Source organism: Metarhizium robertsii (assembly GCF_000187425.2).
Source record: "Metarhizium robertsii ARSEF 23 chromosome Unknown MAA_Scf_1, whole genome shotgun sequence".
Classification (NCBI taxonomy): Eukaryota; Fungi; Ascomycota; class Sordariomycetes; order Hypocreales; family Clavicipitaceae; genus Metarhizium; species Metarhizium robertsii.
In genome coordinates this window covers 1,318,983-1,337,556 of record NW_011942149.1, presented here as the reverse complement: position 1 = coordinate 1,337,556, position 18,574 = coordinate 1,318,983, and the positions used below count along the sequence as shown (strand labels likewise).

At 52.4% G+C, this 18,574-nt stretch overlaps 7 protein-coding genes across 7 annotated transcripts; 3 read left to right on the top strand and 4 right to left on the bottom strand.

Moving 5' to 3' along the window:
- Positions 1 to 1,402: 1,402 nt before the first annotated feature.
- Positions 1,403 to 1,810, top strand: MAA_04993 (uncharacterized protein; the record flags this gene model as incomplete). The annotated part of the gene is made up of 1 exon (XM_007822504.1): positions 1,403 to 1,810. The coding sequence occupies one exon, from the start codon at positions 1,403 to 1,405 to the stop codon at positions 1,808 to 1,810; it is 408 nt and encodes a 135-aa protein (XP_007820695.1).
- A 5,767-nt stretch (positions 1,811 to 7,577) lies between these two features.
- On the top strand, positions 7,578 to 7,913 carry MAA_04994 (uncharacterized protein; the record flags this gene model as incomplete). The annotated part of the gene is made up of 1 exon (XM_007822505.1): positions 7,578 to 7,913. One exon carries the CDS (start codon positions 7,578 to 7,580, stop codon positions 7,911 to 7,913), a length of 336 nt encoding a protein of 111 aa, XP_007820696.1.
- A 1,588-nt stretch (positions 7,914 to 9,501) lies between these two features.
- Positions 9,502 to 10,116, bottom strand: MAA_04995 (Tetratricopeptide repeat protein; the record flags this gene model as incomplete). The annotated part of the gene is made up of 1 exon (XM_007822506.1): positions 9,502 to 10,116. The coding sequence occupies one exon, from the start codon at positions 10,114 to 10,116 to the stop codon at positions 9,502 to 9,504; it is 615 nt and encodes a 204-aa protein (XP_007820697.1).
- A 1,305-nt stretch (positions 10,117 to 11,421) lies between these two features.
- On the bottom strand, positions 11,422 to 12,519 carry MAA_04996 (uncharacterized protein; the record flags this gene model as incomplete). Its single annotated transcript, XM_007822507.1, has 5 exons — positions 11,422 to 11,560; positions 11,619 to 11,877; positions 11,941 to 11,994; positions 12,110 to 12,245; positions 12,499 to 12,519. 5 exons carry the CDS (start codon positions 12,517 to 12,519, stop codon positions 11,422 to 11,424), a joined length of 609 nt encoding a protein of 202 aa, XP_007820698.1.
- A 927-nt stretch (positions 12,520 to 13,446) lies between these two features.
- MAA_04997 (BAG domain protein) lies at positions 13,447 to 15,589 on the bottom strand (the record flags this gene model as incomplete). Its single annotated transcript, XM_007822508.2, has 2 exons — positions 13,447 to 14,583; positions 15,587 to 15,589. The coding sequence occupies 2 exons, from the start codon at positions 15,587 to 15,589 to the stop codon at positions 13,447 to 13,449; spliced, it is 1,140 nt and encodes a 379-aa protein (XP_007820699.2).
- A 668-nt stretch (positions 15,590 to 16,257) lies between these two features.
- MAA_04998 (Glutaredoxin active site protein) lies at positions 16,258 to 16,738 on the top strand (the record flags this gene model as incomplete). The annotated part of the gene is made up of 3 exons (XM_007822509.1): positions 16,258 to 16,309; positions 16,409 to 16,507; positions 16,569 to 16,738. The coding sequence occupies 3 exons, from the start codon at positions 16,258 to 16,260 to the stop codon at positions 16,736 to 16,738; spliced, it is 321 nt and encodes a 106-aa protein (XP_007820700.1).
- A 368-nt stretch (positions 16,739 to 17,106) lies between these two features.
- On the bottom strand, positions 17,107 to 18,270 carry MAA_04999 (Chalcone isomerase, subgroup; the record flags this gene model as incomplete). Its single annotated transcript, XM_007822510.1, has 1 exon — positions 17,107 to 18,270. The coding sequence occupies one exon, from the start codon at positions 18,268 to 18,270 to the stop codon at positions 17,107 to 17,109; it is 1,164 nt and encodes a 387-aa protein (XP_007820701.1).
- Positions 18,271 to 18,574: the final 304 nt, after the last annotated feature.

Sequence of the window (18,574 nt, the reverse complement as noted above, 5' to 3'; positions counted from 1 at the left end):
TGTGAAGCCCTCAGAAAATCCCTCACAATTATGCCGATTCAGCACAACTCAACAGCTCAGTCCATCTTACCTCTCGTGAAGGTCTGAATACAGTCAGATATTTGACTCTGTGAAACATGCAACCTGTCATTGAAGCCCCTGATTCTCTGGCCACCGAAGCTTCATAACAGTGGCAGACCAAGGTTGCTGCACAGGAACATTCTACAGTGCCTCCCTTTCTCGTTCGATCCCCGTTCTGCATGTTACTCACGGCGAAATACTACGCTGCCAACGGACGTTCCGAGTGGTCCGTATGACGACAAAGCCACGAACTTACAAAGCTGCTCAATATCCTCCATAATCTCGTAAGAGGAAAAAGCACATCAATGTATGAAAGCTCGATATAATGTCCTCCTTCACGACAGGATAGGAAACCGCCGTGGCTCCCGCCGCGCCACGAGCCGTCAACCCACTGTTGTCGTGAGGTTCTTGTGTAGCCAAAATGGTGAATAACGGGAGGATTTGATTGGCAATGTTTCACTATTTCCGCGGGAGATCAGCTCAGAATGCCACGTGTCATGGGGAGAGGACTCGTTCCCCGTTGAGCTGGTTGCTCTTTTCCAACGGTTATTCCGTGATGTTTCGTGTTGGTGCGTTGGTGCTGCCAGCAGGTTGGTCACGATGGCGCGCTGTGTGGTTGATGAGGAGATTGACTGGTCAGTTGATGAGTTTGGTGGAAATTTGGCCATATCGGAATGTGGTGATGAAGTGTATAAATACCGAGCGTGATCATGAGATTATTTCTCAGAGAGCAGGCTTACCACAGTCCCCTGAGCAACAATACCTGACCAAGCCAGAACATGATCAGTGTTTCCAAGACAATATTTCTTCGGTTTATATCTCATCAGCTCCTGTGCCTGCTCCTCATCACTGATTAAACCTCGAACATCCTGTCTCTTGGGGTAATAAGAGTTGCAAGCCGCAAACCTTTTGGCCATCACCAGCAAACATATAGTAGGCATAAACTGCACTCTTTCCCTGATTACAACAAACCAAGGCGCAGCTCGGCTCTCAGGGTCTTGCTACGGGACTGCTATTCTCCAAGTTGTCCAGCACATCATCAGTTCAGCTCTGTAACAAGAACAACTCCCGCGACTTCGTTATTCACACCCGAGAGTTTTTATTTTTATGAATTTTCAAACGCTCGCGTTGATAACCCCTACTTAGAATCTCCAAGATACTTATCAGCTCAACATCCAAATCCAGTCAGCCATACCTATATCGCCGAGACATCCTCCGCTACGGTCACACAGCCTCCTCCCAGCATCAACGCCTCACTTCCGCAATATTGGCTCTCTCGCACGCCCACGATCCGGGGCTCGGCTCGGCCGTTTCTGGAAATAGAACACCACCACGATACACAATGTGTATCTGCACCATCCTCCACTACCACCACGCGCCCCCTTGCACGCGCCCCGTCATCTTCACAACGCACTATCTCTACTGCCCCGACGCCATTGTCAACCCAGTCACCAATGAGATCCTCTCCCCTTGCAGCAACACCAGCTACAAGCCCTCCCCGGGCATCGACTACCCAGACCCGTGTTCCACAGGTGGCTGCCTCATCTCGCCTCTCTGCAGCACGGGCACCTGCCGGCTCGAGGACCTGAATGGCCTGTGGGTTTGCTGCCAGTGTGACAGAGGGGGGAACCAATTTCGGACCTGTACCAACAGGAAGTGGGCTTGTCCGGATACCTTTTGCTATCACAAGATCTGCCAGGGGTGTAGGCCGGATCTGGGCAAGGTCGGCAACCTGCCCGGAGGGAGGTAGGATTCGAAGGATTCGAAACCAAAGAGGGAATAAAAACTAGTGGCTAATTCGAGTACTACTACATGTATTTTCTTCTGTATTACATTCCTCGTTCATCCATCCGATGGGCGCGCGGCGATATACGCAGCTATGTGATTTTAGCCTCCCCCGTATTCCAGCATGTCGTGCGTTATCCTCGTTTCACCAAACACTCAGACTGTCACTGTGTGCATACGTGTAAAGCTCAACCTAGCTTTACTATAGGCCTTGTTGTCCTCCCTGAGAGGGGGGGGTATATCCTGACCTGGAATTCCAACGCCGAGCGCCTCGTCGGGTGCAGTGGCACACGGTCCGAGTCCATCACCTCCGTCTCCCATCTGTCATGATATCAGCCATCTTCGCGTCAGTGCCCCTCAACACTCATCCACTACATACTTCCATCCTCTACCGTATAGTATCTTTTTCTTCACTTGGACGGGGTGAGATTGCAAATTGCTGCGTGCCATGTCGCCGATTACATGGTCGGACAATAGAAAAAAGGTTCAGGTATATTGGCCGGATTCATTCGACGGGCTTGGCCAAAAACCGGGTGAATACGGTATCAACCCAGCCCGTCTCCTTCATACAAGCATCACGAGGCTGCTTCATATACTGAATATCTTCCCATGTCTGTAGGACACGACAGCCACCAACTGGTGATGTGATGCCCATGCCGAAACTGCGCCTCTTTTGGCATTTACAATCGCAAAGACTACACGGCGAGCGTGACTCACGTGTCCCCAAGTCCGTAAACATATTGTACGATTTCACTTTTTCACAAATTGGTGGAATACTCGCTGTCCATGGGAAATACTTAAACCAGGTCGTCCTCGAAATGGCTCGGTGTCTCCTGGGACGGGCAGCAAGCAAGCGCCTCGAGTAGCTTCTTCACAACTCTGATTATTCGCAGGGTGCATTCTACTCTGATTTCAGTTTATCCCTAAACGTCAACTCTTTCCCCACAGCCATGTGTACGGAATCATACTTCACGCTCAAATGCGAGCACGTCGCCGTGTCGCTCGACGTCTGCGCCCGAGTTCCTCGCGGCGGGCCTACCCAATGTACGGACTACAAGGTAGAGAGGCCGGCGTATCCCTTCCCCTCGGACACCAAGCTTCCCGCGTGTCCCAAGAGCCCGCGATGTCCTTTCGAGCTTCGAGACGGCGTGTGGAATTGCTGCTGGTGCGGGAAGACACGGAATACCACGGGCCGCTGTGGGTGCAGGATGGTGTCGAGCCACGAGGAGTACTTTTGTGAGCACGTATGCTGCGAGAGATGTGGCAAGGGCAGTTATGCTCTGTGAATGGCTGGCCCTGTGACGTGGGAGTTTTGGAGGTGATATTTGGACAAACAGCTTGAGCGGGCATCATTCGAGGGGGCGTGGGTGATGAGGATCGAGAGATCGATTGGTCTTGCAGATGATTCAGTGCCCGGGATAGGGGACCGGATAGGCAATGATGGAGATGTTTTTGTCTCACTAACGTGTTAAATGGACTTATTTTAAAGGTGCTGCTTCTCTCTTGTCTGTTCAACGATATCACAGTTGTGAAAGCTGCCCAAGTCGCACCGGCCGTATTTGGCGAATTGTGGCAAAGTGGCCGAATCTTTTCGGTACTTGGCGCCGTCTGAGACTGCAACATGTCCGTTTCTCCCGCGTGAGACATTACCATGGCACCAGATCTTCATGCTCGTATACCGAGGGATTGGTTCTCGGGGAAGTGGCGCCGAAAGAGGCGAGTTGGAGCCGCTTTGTCCTACGAACTGACGTCTTGGTGTAGACTTGAATAATTAGTCACCAGCTTCGGATATCGTCTTCTTTTCCACATCCTAGTAGCCTAGTCAGAAATAAACAGATGCTCCAGAGTATTCTGAAACGAAAAAATGTTGGCGAATCAGTAAATAGTCACATAGAAGTGTGTTTCCATGCATGACAACAGGGGGGTTGAGCTCAGATCCTTTGTATGCCCGTTTACTCTGGGCAACATGAAACTGGCAGATCATGTTATATGTTGACCAGATTCCAGGGTTAGTCCAGAAAAATAGTCATTCGCAAGAGATTGCGGTGTAACCACACCCTCATGTGTACTCTTCGTTTCATTTCATGTTACCTTTCTTGCCATTATTTTCAACGCCGAAGGAAAGAACCCTGGCCTTTCTCCCGAAACATTGCCAGGCGTTCCCCGTTCTGGGTTGTAGCCCAAGACGCTACCATGGACTCGGGACCATGCTGTGTATTCTTTGACGGGAACGTGCAGGAGCCTTCATCTGCACATAATCGCTTAGTACAGGGAAACAGTCGGCGAAAGTTATCAAAGTGGCGTTTGTGGCGGCCCCCAAGAAAGGCCACCGCTGTCATGCGAATGGTCGCTGTATCTATCCAGATATTGTTAGATCGGCAGGGTCATTGATAGCAAGGTCTATCTGAACCCTACAAAACAAGATCGAACAGTGTTGTGGTTGAAAGGCTCCTACAACACTATGGCCAAAGAATACTATAAATATAAAGTCCAGCATGGCCAAGTTCTGACCCCGGGTTTGATATAGAAGCAACATATTCAAGCATGTCAACCCAATCACACTCGGAAACCCGTCCTTCGCCATTTGATAATACCACATACAGGTTTGACTACGTCCAGAAAAATGTGCAGCGGACACCCTCGAGCTCACCCTTGTGGCCACACTTCCCTGCTATGGAACTATTGTCGTTCTGCAACATTCAATACGATGACAGGAGAATCAATGCGCTGCGGTAACGTCACGTTTGGCACCTACGTCCGGGAGTTGAAATCCGGGTGCCCTTTGTCAGAATGCAAGTTCAAGGCCAAGGGAGGAAACTGGGTGTGCTGCAAATGTCATCGAGGTCCAAATCGACGGGGTTGGTGCAACCAGCCGGTGATACGCCTGCGACGGAAGCTAGGCAGCGATGATGAGAACGAGAAGGAAGAAGCAGACTGTACTTGCGACCACATGTGTTGTGACGAATGCGCAGTAGTAGGTACGTCAACTTGAGCAGGATGTGACCGTGCGGTGACGATGTCGCTAACTCGCGAGTTGTATAGAAGAGAACTGAGGGCGAGTCCAATTGCCAGTGATTGGAAGCAAGGGGCAAAAGAGCCCGCTAACCCGCATAGAGAGCAGATGGGGTTGCAATGGCGCCTGTGTGTTGATGCTGGTTGGTTTCGTTTCTTTGGGAATGCGAAGAAGGGCGGTGTACAATATGTCCTCCGGTTGAAGGGTGCCTGCTCGAGGCATCGAATCCGTCTGTGGAAAAGCGATTTGATCAGCATACCCTAACAAGGCAAAACGAGGAAGGTGTTTGTTTTTCGCTCCAATTAATACCGTGATATTGGACTCTGTAATTCCGGATTGTAACATCGTTGATGGTATCATGTCCATGTCACCAAACATGCCCAACCCCCGGCATGGCCGACGGCCTCGGGTTGGGCAGACAAGTCAACACGGCCACGTGTGAGCCCAGCCATTCGCGGTAGCCAAGACGTGTGAAAATTGATGATGGTGGCAGCTTTGCATATGTTGTCAGTATGAAGCCGCAGGCCGAGGGGATGCCCGCGTGGCCACCGCAGTAAGCGTCCAGCGAAATGTCTCATGCCCCCACGTCCCATGTCTCACATAAATTCACGTGGCAGAGTTGGCCGGCCGTGCAGCTGGAGGGAGGATGCTCCGTAGAGCGGCTAATATTAATGTTCCGCCGTCAGACATCGAACCTGCGACGGGCAAGATTGAAAGCATCCACAACCAATGCTCCTTTTCAGGTCGAGGGTCGAGGGTCGAGGTGACGAAACCATCACACGGTCGGTGGATTGTGTCAACTTTCGCGGAAGGAGCAGTTCTTCACGCAAGGGGAAAGGAAAAGGGACAAAGTACGGAGTAAGCTACGTACGTACTTTCATGGAGGAAGGAACTATTGGACACACGGCAGCCGCAGCGCATTGCACCTGCATTTTGCATTGCATTTGCATTTGCATTTGTGTGCTACCGTTGACATTTGCATTTTGCATTTTGCATTTTGCTGCGCCGCCTTTTCAAGTGCTCAAATGTTGGCACACTAACGGTCCACATATTGGCTGCTCCTCCATCAATGATACCGTCGACGTATTGCAACGGCTGCTAGTGAATAGAGGATTGCCGAGTACGGAGTACCCCGTACATACGTCAATGGCACAATGCTCGCAGACTAGAACAAAGAGGTCGCTGACTGTTTGTTCTGCCGCTATTGTTCGAACTGTCATCTAACTGCAACTGTAAACTAAACCTATCATTGATCACCCGTCAGGTCCCACTCGTACTCGCCCAACCATCTACGGGGTCTGGTAATACGTATTGTAGAGAAGATTGAATGTTGGCCATCCATTTTGCCCCAGGATCACGTCCGTACATCGTACATACATGCGTGCTCCATGCCAACTACGGAGTCATGATGCCAAAAGCACCCTTGTCCACTGTCCCTTGCACCCTCATTTCACAATGTCGTGCGGGTGGTCAATCCACCCTTCTGCAGGCCCCCCTTGCCTGGCGCTCTTCCCCAAGCTCTCAACTCTGGCCGCTTCCATTACTGCATTGAGCAGGGCTTGTGCCGATTCAACGGTTATAATTTGTACAAGCCTCCTCCTCCCCTCCTGCCGCATTCCTCGTGGCTTGCCCGGCTCCTATTCTGGACTTCCTTCATAGTCTTATTGTCCGCGCTCGTCTCGTCTCGTCTCGTCTCGTCTCTTCCCGTCTTGTCGTGCCCTCTCCTTCGTCCCTGCATTCGCCATCCAACCATCCCGGTGACCTGCATCCTGAATCCTGAATCCTGATACACCTCGCCGCCCCTGATCTGACTGCGCTTTGTTGATCTGCCTCAGGTCACAGTGTCCAGTCCGAGCCAGACGACCAGCCCAGCCGCGACTAGGTGTCCATGTTGTCTTGCCCGCTCCTTGGCCAAACCAGTCTACCGCCTCATCCCAACCAGCATTGAACCAGCATTCACAACTTCGAGTCGAGCCTACCGAAAGCGCCACCGATTTCGCACCCTCCCACGCGGGCCACCGCTGCATTCCATCAGGACCCCCTCCTCGTCTCTCTCTCCCAGCCTTGGGCCGGGTTGTCAGCTCTGGAAATTGCCGCTCCTTTCGACCTCGATTCGATAAATTCCACCCAAGAAGAAACGCCGCAGCATCTTCTGACTGGCTCGGCCCATATACAAGTGCTCGCGTCGTGTTGCATTCTGTATCCACTTCTCGAATTCACCACGTTGCGCCCGTCTTCGATTTGCCAGAATGCCCGCCTCTCTCGACTCATCGCGCCCCATCATGGCCCCGTCGGTATGTTTTGTTCGGGTCTTGCGTTTCTTTCGGCTTTTGACAAAATGTCTTGATTTGCTTGCTTCTCTTTTCCTGCCTGTCTTGCTCTCCCTTTCACTGTCTTCTTTATTTCCTTTTGCTTGGTTTGCAAACATAAACACCAAAAAGAAACGCCCAGCCCAAAAAAAGGCTCGACGCCGCACTCTGGTTCGTGCGTGCCTGCATTCCCGCCCCAGAAACCCATGTGAAACTCAACCTGGCCAAGCCATGAATTTCTCAAGTACTCTGTTATATGGTTGAGGGCACGCCATCAGCGCCTCTACACATTTCCTCCCCAATCGCCAGTCATCACGCCCTTCCACATTCCTCCATATACTTGTCATTTTCACTCTTCATCTGTTGCGGTTATCAAATCAGTCAAAACTTCCGTGTAAACTAACAAACTCATGTCTCGACGACAGGCCAGAACTTCCGTGCGCTTCAGCACCTACAGCATGACGCCGTCCTTTACACCTACTGTCCAGACCTCTGACACGGCCCAGGCGGAGATCCGCGATATTGCCTTGAACCTCGACCGCATGGAGAATAAGGCACTATCCTCGCAACGGGTCATGCTCAGCGACGAGAAGACAGACAATATGAGCAAGCTGGCTCTGGGTGCCAAACTCGACCGTGCCTTGGGGCGACGCATGAGTGGACAGGATGCTGTTATGCGCCCGCGTCGCAACGTCTCCGTCAGCGTTACCATGAGTGAGAAGAAGGCACTAAGCGAGAGAGCATAAACCCTCGACTTTTGCTTTGAAAGACCATATCAGAGCGATCTTATGGGTTCGAGGCAGACGACACGTCGATAGCAGTCGCGAATTGCCCCTATCAAAGAACACACTACTTGAACATGAAAGGTCGCCTTAATCGACACAACGAGGGATGGTGTTTTTAGTCGAGACATATCATAGCTTATCTTCGACGAAGGTTGCCGGTATTTCAGCATGCACCAGCTCTCCGGTTAATGGCTTGACCAGCCCCGGCTAGTCCTAGGCGAATCATCAACAAATAAGCCAGCAAAGCCCATAGCAAAGCAGCGGGACTAAAAGAACCGGCAGTCACCGTCCATTGATAAACGAGATCGGTGAGACGAATCAACGGCGGAATTTTAAGCGTTATTTCTTCATTTGCTCATGCATGGTTCTCTTTAAACATACAGGGAGTCTGTCCCAAAAAAACAGGCTATTGTATCGTGACGACTAGAGCGACGGCTTGGATGGGTTCATGCTTTCTCGGCTTTCCCTTTGTTTTTTTGTTTGTTTGTTTTTTTTTTCCTCTTTTACACGTGTTTGCTTTCTGTTTGTTTTGGGCATTTCTTTCGACAGTTTTTTGGGGATATCCAACAAAGGGATTGGAATGTGGGTGTTAAAAGAAACAGAATAAATTTCGGCCACGATGGTTTCCCATCTACACCGCTGTTGTGCGCTGCGTTTACCGTGTGTGTAGGGCCTCTGCGACAGTAAGCGCCATTGCTACACTCTGCGTAGCAGCCAGAGGATGCCTAGGCTACCAGACGCCTGGGGAAAGTTGCATCCATAGGACAGGCATTCCTAGGGCTTGGTGGTCCACTTTGTTACTCTACTTCCTTGGCATGCTTGGGACCAGGTCAAGTTCCAACAATCCCTGGCGTTGTCTGATTACGCTTCGTCGTTCGTGCACGTCCTCCTGGTTCATCAAAAGCAAGGGTATCAGCAGAGGTAGTACTTCAAAAGTGGTAGTAGTACTACAACGACAAAGCGCTGTCCAGCATTAGAAAGCGGAGTAATAATAAAAGAAATTGACAGAGGCAAAAAGGGAAGAGAAACCACCATGTCAGGAATCAAGTACAGAGTGCTCGGTGACATTATAAAACTCGCTGTTATCTTGTGTAGGGTATTGCGGCGGACGATCGAGTTCTTTCCATACTAAAGCACCAGGTTGAGTTGGCAAGACAGGCTCCTAAACGTTGAAATTTAAATCATATTTGGCTCGCGTGATAATTATTTGATAGACAACTTGCTCAACGCGGAAAACAGGATAACGCCATAAAACACAAAACAGTCTGGATAAATGATATGCAAATCCTATGCGCCGAATGTTGCAGTACATCTTACATTCCCGCCATCTTTTTCTCCCCGAGCAATTTCAGACGGTGTCTTGCTGACGTTTATCTAGTCTTCTGACGCCCCGTGTATCTTGAGATGTCTCTCTGGCCGCGCGCAGATAGTTGGTATCGTGGTCAAGGAACCAATTCCTCCGTCTCCAACAGCTCCGGCCCTTGCGTCTATCCCCTCCAGAGTGTAAAGAAAAAAAACAACTGTCATCCCATGGCAGAATGTCGTCCTTCTAATGAGCCTTGCGCCTCTCGACCAGCGCCTCAATCTCCTTGAGCAGCGACACCAAGTCGCCCTCCTCGCCCTCCACCTCCAGCCCCTGCTTCACCCAGTCCCTGGCCTCCTCCAGCCTGCCCATCTCCATGAGGCACTTGCCCCTCCTCCACCAGGCCTTTGCGTTGCCGACGCGCCTCGCCTCGACGCTCGCCTCGGCGTCGACGGCGCCCTCGGGCCAGTTCTGCGTCGCCATGTGCGCCTGGGCCCTGTTGGCCAGCAGGCCCGACACCTCCTCCCTCACGAGGGCAGCGGGCTCCCAGAGCGGCCGGCCCAGCGCCATCTGGATCCCGAGCGAGTACAGGCGCACTGCGTCGGCGTACTTGCCCTTGCGGTACTCGGCGTTGCCGTTGTCGCGGAGCTTGTTGACCTGTCCGGTGCGCTTGGGGTTGACGGGGATGGGCGGCGGGGGGACGCCGTTGGAGGAGCTGTCGACGTTGAGGAGCGCGCGGTGGAGGGTGTTGAGGGCCTCGAGCTCGGCGTTGAGGGCGCGCGACTGCTTGCTGGTCGTGATGGCCTTGGACTGGGCGTCCATGTGTATGGGGAGGAGGTCGAAGTGGTCGAGGTCTGCCATTGTGGGCGGCGCGTGTGGGCGGTTTTGGATTCTTGGCAGGCGGGTGTGTGTATTTATTGAGATGCAGCTGATGGTTTCGGCGGTTGTTGTTTGCTGTTTCTTTCAGCTCCGGGACGAGGAACCTAGTAGCCAGAGGGGGGGTTGTGGGAATTTTGGCAATGTCATCGGACGATGTTGCTTATTTCGCCGGCGACAGGTGGGCTCTAGAAGGACAAGTTTCAAGTTGCTGGTTCGGAATTCTTCTAGCACATGACTGTGGGGGGCGGGCGGGCAGTGGCTGGCGACATCCATCAAAACACGTTGCCCACTTACCCTGGGCTGTATTTATGCTTTGGCGATGGGGATGACCAAAGGATGGATAAAGCTTAAAAACTGGGTGAGTGAAGTCATCTATTCTGAGGACGAGAATTTACCATGGTGAATGTTCTTCTTTTTGAATCATGTTTTTGGGATTGTAGGCATAGACGTTGAATATGCTGGGAGAAATTGACGATCCCGTCAGTATGGCACGAGTCCTGTTACTGACACACGGCACCGGATATTATTGCACACATCTTTCTGTGACATCACCGAGCAACCGTCCAAGCAACTGTCCACCCAATGTCGTCGAATGAAACTAAAATACTACAACCGCAAACTCATTAATTGTCAATGCAAAACGATACCATTCCTTTTCTACTCCTATGGCGCAAAATGCTAGAAACCCCTTCAGCCCAGGCACGAGAGAAGAGAGTCAACATAATCCATCTTCCATGCCCTCCTCCAAGCACTCCCCCAACGTTTATCATCATGGACTCCATCTTGGAAATTTCAAGATTGGCTTCCTTGGGCTTGAAAGCACGGGGAAAAATGAAAAGTAGCGTTATTCCTCGGTCCTGCGTTTTTGTGCCTTTACCCAATTGGTCAAATAAAAACACCGGTTACAAAAAACCGAATAAAAAGAATCCTTCTTCATCAACAAGTAATTCCTCACGCAACATGTAAAATGTGTACCGTTTGGCATAAAAGAGATGCTGGAGGAATCTTTTGGTTTCTGTGCTTTATTTGTTTTGGGCATCGGTCTTTTTTGTCTTCTCATTCGACGAGCGATATTCCATGTAGAACATTTAGAACAACCATCCGCCACCTTTCCCTATAGCTTTACCATCCCTTGCCATCACTCAGCAAATCAAGTGTAATCCGTTTGTGAACCGCCGCGCCAATCTAATGAACCGCACGAGAAACGACAAAGACGATGCGAAGTTGTTTTCCACCTAGACCATTGTCGTCATGCCATGGTCAGAGGGTATAGAAACATGGCTGGATTTAGTAGCCATAAGCCGCAAGGGCCTTCGCCGTCCCGGCCTTGACAGTAGCGTTCTTCTTGGCATCGGACAGTTGTCGAGCAGCAACCTTCTTGCGCTCGTAGTAGGCCGCGCCCTTGGCCTTTCTCCGCTCCTCCAATCTGTGTATCCTGTCAGCATACCGCGCTTCGGCAGTCAAGATTTCCAGCGTAGACCTACCGGGCAACAACATCCTGATACTTCCAGCCAACCTCGTGGCTCAGACGGCCGACGGTGCAGTACTTGCGGCCGGGCTGCAGGCGAAGAACGCGCAGAGCCTGGGGAACGACCATCTTCTTCTTGGTGTCATAGGGGGGAGGGACACCCTCAAAAACCTTGAGGCGCTCCATGGCAGCAGCACCTCGAGCGGTCTTGTGGGGGATCATGCCACGGACGGCCTTGTAGAAGATTCGGGAGGGAGCGCGGAAGTGGAAGGGACCTAGATTTTGTGTTAACTAGGGTGAATTGCACGACGGATTATTCAATACGGGTCGAGACTCACCACCGCGGGTGGGGTTGTATCGGGTCATCTTGCGCAGATAGGCGTGGTACTTGACTGTGCGACAGTTAGTCATCTCGAAATCATCTCATCGGTTTCTGTTGTGGTAGATGCGACAGGCTCGACCAGCTTCCAGGAGGATGCAGAGTGTTTGCAAGGGGTGTTCACGTACGCTTAGCGCGGAAGAACTCTCCCGAGATGTTGAGGGCCTCGCAGCGGACAACGACGATCTTCTGGCCGTTGAGGAGCTGCTTGGCAACAATGCTGGCAAGACGGCCCAGCAAGTGGCCCTTGCCATCGATGACAACCTAGTAGAAGAAGCCCGGTCAGCCTCCAAATGTCCATTCATCATGCCCCCATGGCATCCGGCATCCGATTGAAGTGATTCCCAGAGTCTCGAAGTTTGATCGCGGTGCAGCAGACACACCCGTCCCGAAACCATTCTCCCAAGTTCCCATCCAAGTGTGCCTGCGCATGCATCCATCATCGAGTCCCTCATCACGCCTCTCGAACTGCTCCGGACACGGGATACACAATAGTAGTGGTTGGTGTTCTACTCACAACCGGCTCGAATGACGACATCGTTACCGACTCTCCTTTTGGTGACTGAGAGAAAAGAAAGGAAGGCGACTGCTCAGACGACGTCGAAGACACACAAATCCTCCAACCGAACCGGCGAGAATCTGTTGCTGTGACTGCTGTGGGTTAGTCGTCCCTGGGATGTTGGTGAAGTGGTCGCGATAGTGCTTGACTGGCGAGAAAATCCAAGTTCCGCTTGAGGGCTCGTTGTGCCTTTGCAACAACTGACGCTAACTGCATGTGGTTAAGTGGCTTTTGGGGTCAAGCGAACACCGCTCACAGCGACGACTCTGTTTAGGGCTGCGAGACCTATTGTGCCCTTGCCGAAATTCTGCCGGCTTGCCGGCTCTGTCCGCTCAGAGGACCCCACATTTTGCCAAAACAGCTCAGCGGAGTTCGGGGCCAATCACGTCTTGATTTTTGAGCAGAGTGGAAAGAGTACAACGGGCAATGGAATCAATGTGAGTGGAAAGGCTCCGAGGAAGGAGGTCAGTGAGTGACATTCCATACACTGGCGGCACTATCAGCAGGAGCATACATACCTCGGTATTCAGCACTGTGCCCAACACCCTGATACACAAGTTCACCAATAAAATCATTTATTGCGGGAAGAGAGAATTCTTCAGAATCTATCCAACGCCATGACGATAAAGGGTGCTAGCGATTAACCATACGTATTGAAGATCTTTCGCCGCACATTGCACGATCATCTATCTTGCCGAAATGTACCCTACTATTACAGAGGCTCCGCAACACGCAGTAATGCAAAAATCCATGCCATGCCATGCGCTTCTTTCCGTCAGTCTTGAATAATGCAAATCTGGCCCTCAAAGCCAAAGGGGTTCCCAACGCCAATCAAGTCTAGCTCTCATGTCTATCTTCATAAACCCGACTTCATAAAGATGAATAGCTGTGAGCCGTCATGCTGCTCTAGGAGGCCTTTGCCGCATCTAAAGCTTTCAGTGTTTCTTGAACCTTCTTCACCAATGCCTTTCTTCTCGCTCTGACTTCTGCGATTCCTTCCGTGTCCACAGCATCCAATTTCAGTAAGATAATCTGCAGAAGCGATTCGGAATACTTTCTGTGCTCATCCTCACGCTTCTTGGGGTCACTTGGCGGCGACGCAATGAATTTGTCACAAAGAGGGAGCCAGTTCTTGGTAAATTCATCGGACAGCTCGTCGAGCTTCTTCATCGGGCCGGCACCAGGAGTAGGTGAGCTAGCCTCGACGTTGGATGTGCTATCACGAGGACTGCTGGCAGAGTCACCACCGGCCTTGGCTCCCTTCTTCTTGGATCGCTTCTTCTTGCGACGGCCTGACTGGTTGTCGTTGACAATGACCATTTCCTCTTCGGACGGGCTGCTCTCGTCTTGAATGTCTGAAAGAACAGCCAACAACTCGCTGTTATTTTTCACCTCGTAGTCCCGCACGGGGGCAGCCGGCTCTTTAAGCTGGCGGCCCTTGTAAAGAAGCTTGATGCGGCGAGTTGCGCTCTGAGACAACTCCATCATGAGGCCGACGCGCTCCCGCACATCCTTCACACGTAGCTTTCCGTCTCCGATAGAATATGCCGGGAAATGCGCAGGGTATGTCACACCCTTGTTTTTGATAAGTAGTACGTCATCCTCTGGCGGAGGACCACCGGGTCTTGTTCCGAGGTAGGAGTGATCTTCCAGGTCTTGCGATGTGATATAGCTAAAGTCTTCGTCTCTTACGGCAGGGACACCGCCCGCCATGGAGCTGTAGGGAGAGCTCTGCTCGCGGCTGAGAGACCAGCCATATCTCGACATGGTGAGAGGCAGGGCAACGAGAGCAGCGAGGCCGCTATACACGAGGCCAGGGGGGACGCCGAAGGTCTCGGAAATATATTCGTTCGATCCCTGGAAGGCGGTAGAGAGGTTGACCAGCGTGCCGTTCAGGTACGAGGTCAGGTTTTGGAGGGCACCAGAGGATGCCGCGATGCTCTGGCTGGAATCCACCTTGTCGTTGGTTGGTGAGGATAGCCCAATAAAGGACACCTCTTCCTTGCTTTCAACGGATGGGTCGAGTCGAGGATGGGTATGAGACTACAACGGGAGGCCTGGTATTTTTGGTAGAATGCGAAGTGTGTCTGGCACTGGCGACACTGGCGACCGCGACCGCAGTTCGTCAGTTGGCAGTGCTGGGGGCCGTTCTTTTCTTGTCGGCAGTGTCAAGTTGCCAAATGTACGGCGGCTTGGCGCGAGACTGGAGATGTTTCTTAAATGGGCCACTTCCCCGGTTGAATGGCTTTCTGCATGAGTCTGAAGATTTGTCGTGCGCTGTGTATGTACGCTCTGGGAGATGGTGGATGCGACGTTCCTGGAAAGAATCTTCGAATCGATGAGATCGACCCTGGCATTAAGGTTTGGGCTGACAAGGGGAGGATGACGAGGCTTAAGCCGGGGTCCAAAGTCAGGTGATGACAAGCGGTCAGCAGCAGGCAAGGCTGGAGGTAGAAACGCTCAATGCACCAAACAAACTCTGTGAGGCCGTAAGAGGGTGCATCTAGAAGGTAGCTATGCTTCAAAAGGCACTTCTACTGTTATATACCTAGGCATGTACGAGTGAGATGACTTGCGGTGATGGTTTGTTTCCTTTCAACAACTGTTGGATGGCGGCGGCTGCTACCCTGTATTCTAGTCTCCCCATACTCCGTACTCGGGGAAGAACCACGATGTCTTGGAGAGTTGCCGAGCCTCCTATATGCTATTCAAAGGCTTTTGACACGAAATTACATGATGACTCCTTCCGTATGACAATGCTTTAGGAAGAGAATGAGGTCATGGCAGTTGTCAATGGTTTGTGATCTGGGTATACTCCTGTGCGATAACGTCATTGTTGGGTGGAGTGGAGAGACAAGCAGTATTCCATGACTTGATAACCCCCCCCCCATGTGTTCTCCTCCATGATTTGGGACGCATTGGCGTATACGGGCTGGCGGTAGGGACGAAGTTATCATGCAAGCCGGTCAGAACGATGCCGATGCTAAGGCGGGAGCTTGTGTAGTGATACGTCACATCATGGAAGACCTGGACAACCATTGCTTACCATGGTGAATCTGGTCGATGACCACTGTAGCGATTTCCCGTTCCCCGAGGTTACAGCGTGCGGCTCGTAGAGTGTTGTTGCCTTGGGGCACACGTTTATTATTGCTGGATGTGGTGCTGAATTCCGGAATCTTCACCGGATCGCAGTGACAGCATCTCCAGGGTGCTTGCCAATTGGTCGATGTCACTTGCTGATTCTATAGGCCACCAACCGACACCACCCAGGGCCAGCAGAAAGAGTCAATCAAGTCCTCCTCCAACAATCATCCCAAAGAACTCGACATTTTGAATGAGAAAACACCGGATTCCAGCCACTCGCGACGGCATTGCATCATCGGTCAATCGTCGATGTCCCCAAGGCGCCCCACCCGTCCCTCAAGTCTAGCGTCAACCATTTACCAATCCCCATCGCCACAAGGCCGGGACTGATTCCATCATGGCTCAAGTTCTGACAAATCTCTCGACGTCCCTGAGTTGCCCCTCTCGCCTCCTGTACCATAGCTTTTACAGATCCTGGTCCCGCCCGACCAAGCAATCATTATACATATAGCCTCAAGTGCTATGTCCACTCTCTTGCATCCGCTACCATTCGCCTTGCCGCAACAGCATCTCATGTTCAACATTTTTCGATCCTTCTTCTCTACTTCCGCAGCACGCCGCAGTCCCGCAGCCATGGCCCAAGCAAGCACCAAGGTCCAGACGCTCATTGACGAGAACCCCGTCGGTACGTTCTCTCATCCAGGCCAGCATACCTGGCGCCCGTCGCAACCGCAAACAAACCACGTCACAGTATAAAGACTCGGTCGCTGACACGTCCTGACAGTCGTCTTCTCCAAGTCCTACTGCCCGTACTGCCGCGCCACCAAGGAAACCCTCAGAAAGCTCGGCGCCGAGTTCAAGGCTCTCGAGCTCGACCAGATCAGTACGTCGTCGTGCCGCCGTCCTCCTGCGGACAAGAAAATACTAACAAAGATGCCTTGCAGCCGACGGCGCCGCCTTGCAAGATGCCCTCGAGGACATCACCGGCCAGCGCACCGTTCCCAACGTCCACATCAGGCAGAAGCACATTGGCGGCAACTCTGACGTCCAGAGCCTCAACAACTCCGGCAAGCTGGAGGGTTTGTTGAAGGACTCTGGTGCGCTCAAGGCGTAAGAAAGAGCCATTTGGATTTTGCATAGTATTTCTTGTGCTCGAGATCATAAAAAATCTATATACACATGGAAGACAAGACAGCGGCTGATTTGTCTCGGGGGTTTTGTCCAATCTATACAGAGCGAGGCTTTGATAGACGGTAGACGTATAGATTCTGCGACCGACACGTGTACGGATGATGACAGTATTTTTTTTCGTCAGAGACGGTCCTGGTTTTGATGACTCAATACAAGGTGGGATAATGTACATTGGCCGTTTCGCCGGAGTGGATATGAACTGTTTTCCAAAGCACGATGTAATTGTGCGTCTAGTATACAAGTGACCTTGCTTCGCGTACTCCCTCCCCCTCCCGCCCGTCGGGACCGTGTCTACAAAATCTGTGCAGCGACGGTGCCAACGGGCCGCTCTACAAACTCCATGATTCCCTCAATGATATTGTCCCTGGCTCCCTCGGAGGCAACCTTGTCCCCGGCCAGGTAATTCAACCACAGCAGCCTGGAAAGTCTCTCGTCAGAGAGGGTGCCCATCAAGCTCCTGCCAGCTTGCTGCTTATGACCCCCTTCGCCGTACAGGACCGCCAATGTGCCATTCGCGTCGCGCGACAACAAGAGCTCCTTCCTCTTGGGAACCTGCCCGCGGTTAAAGAAGATCTTGAACTCCTTCATGGCTGCACCAAACGCCTCGTCGCCATAGGCATTGCCGCGCCCGGAGCGAGCCTGGATAGCTCGCACGAATCCATCTCTCAAGTGGTGAAAGTCGGTATCGCGGACGGGTACGATCCGGAACGCCGTGCGGCACCCGGCCTCCCGCAGGATGGAATCCCAGGTCTGCTCGCCCTCGGCGGCGTCGCGGAGCGCTTTGCGCAGGGCGTCCTTTTCAGAAGGAATCAGCGTGGTGGCGAGGGGGTTGATCTTCTTGACGAGGTAATGCTGCAGGCGCTCAATGTCCTGCGTGGCGACGTAGAAGCCTACCAGGTAGACCTGGATGCCGATGAATGTGACCGTCCTCATGCCCAGTCCGACAAGTGTGTACTCCACGCCGGCGCTATTCGCCACGGATGCCGCCACGGGTCCGTCTGCGGTTGAAGCGCCCGGGAGGTCGAGGTCCATGGTGCGAGGAAACGCCGGGACAACGCTGTATCCCGTGGGGACAATCTCCCTCCCTTCTTCATCGTGGAGAACAACCTTGCGCTTCTCGCCGGCCTCCGTCTTGAACGCCTCGGTCGGGATGGGGGCGTCGCACTTGACTGCGATTTTGTCCTTTTCACCTTGGACGTCGAGCGCTTTCTTCAGCTTCCATGCCGTGTAGATGAAGGAGATGATTCCGGCAACGGCGCCGGCAGCCAGGAAAGCGGTGCGGTTCCTCTCATAGTCGCGGCGTTTGCTATTGAGCTTGTTGAGGTCGAAGTCTTGGGTAGCGCGGGCAGATGCAGATGCTCTCTGGGAGAGAAGGGCGCGGCTGGTCGTCGGCACGCGAGATGGACAGGCGGATGCGCGGGCGAGTGGCCGGGCGAGCCGTGATGGGTGACGCATTGCGAATTGACTATGTTGGCGATGAATCAAGCAGTTGGGTTAGCACTGCGGATGGGCCATGAGGTGGCTACGGGCTGTGGTTTGGATGTAAGAGATGTTGCGTGATGGAGAAATTTGTGACGTAGTGGTTCGATTGGTGGGACTGGCCAATTGACTTGGAGCTGGTGGCTTGATTGAGTGCTGGGGGCTCTCTTGGCGTCATTACGCAAGCTATTTCCATTCAAATAAAAGCAACTGGCTCGAATTCACACTGGGCGTGCTGGGCTCCGTGGTTTCGTATCCTTTATTGTGCAGTTTCGTAGGC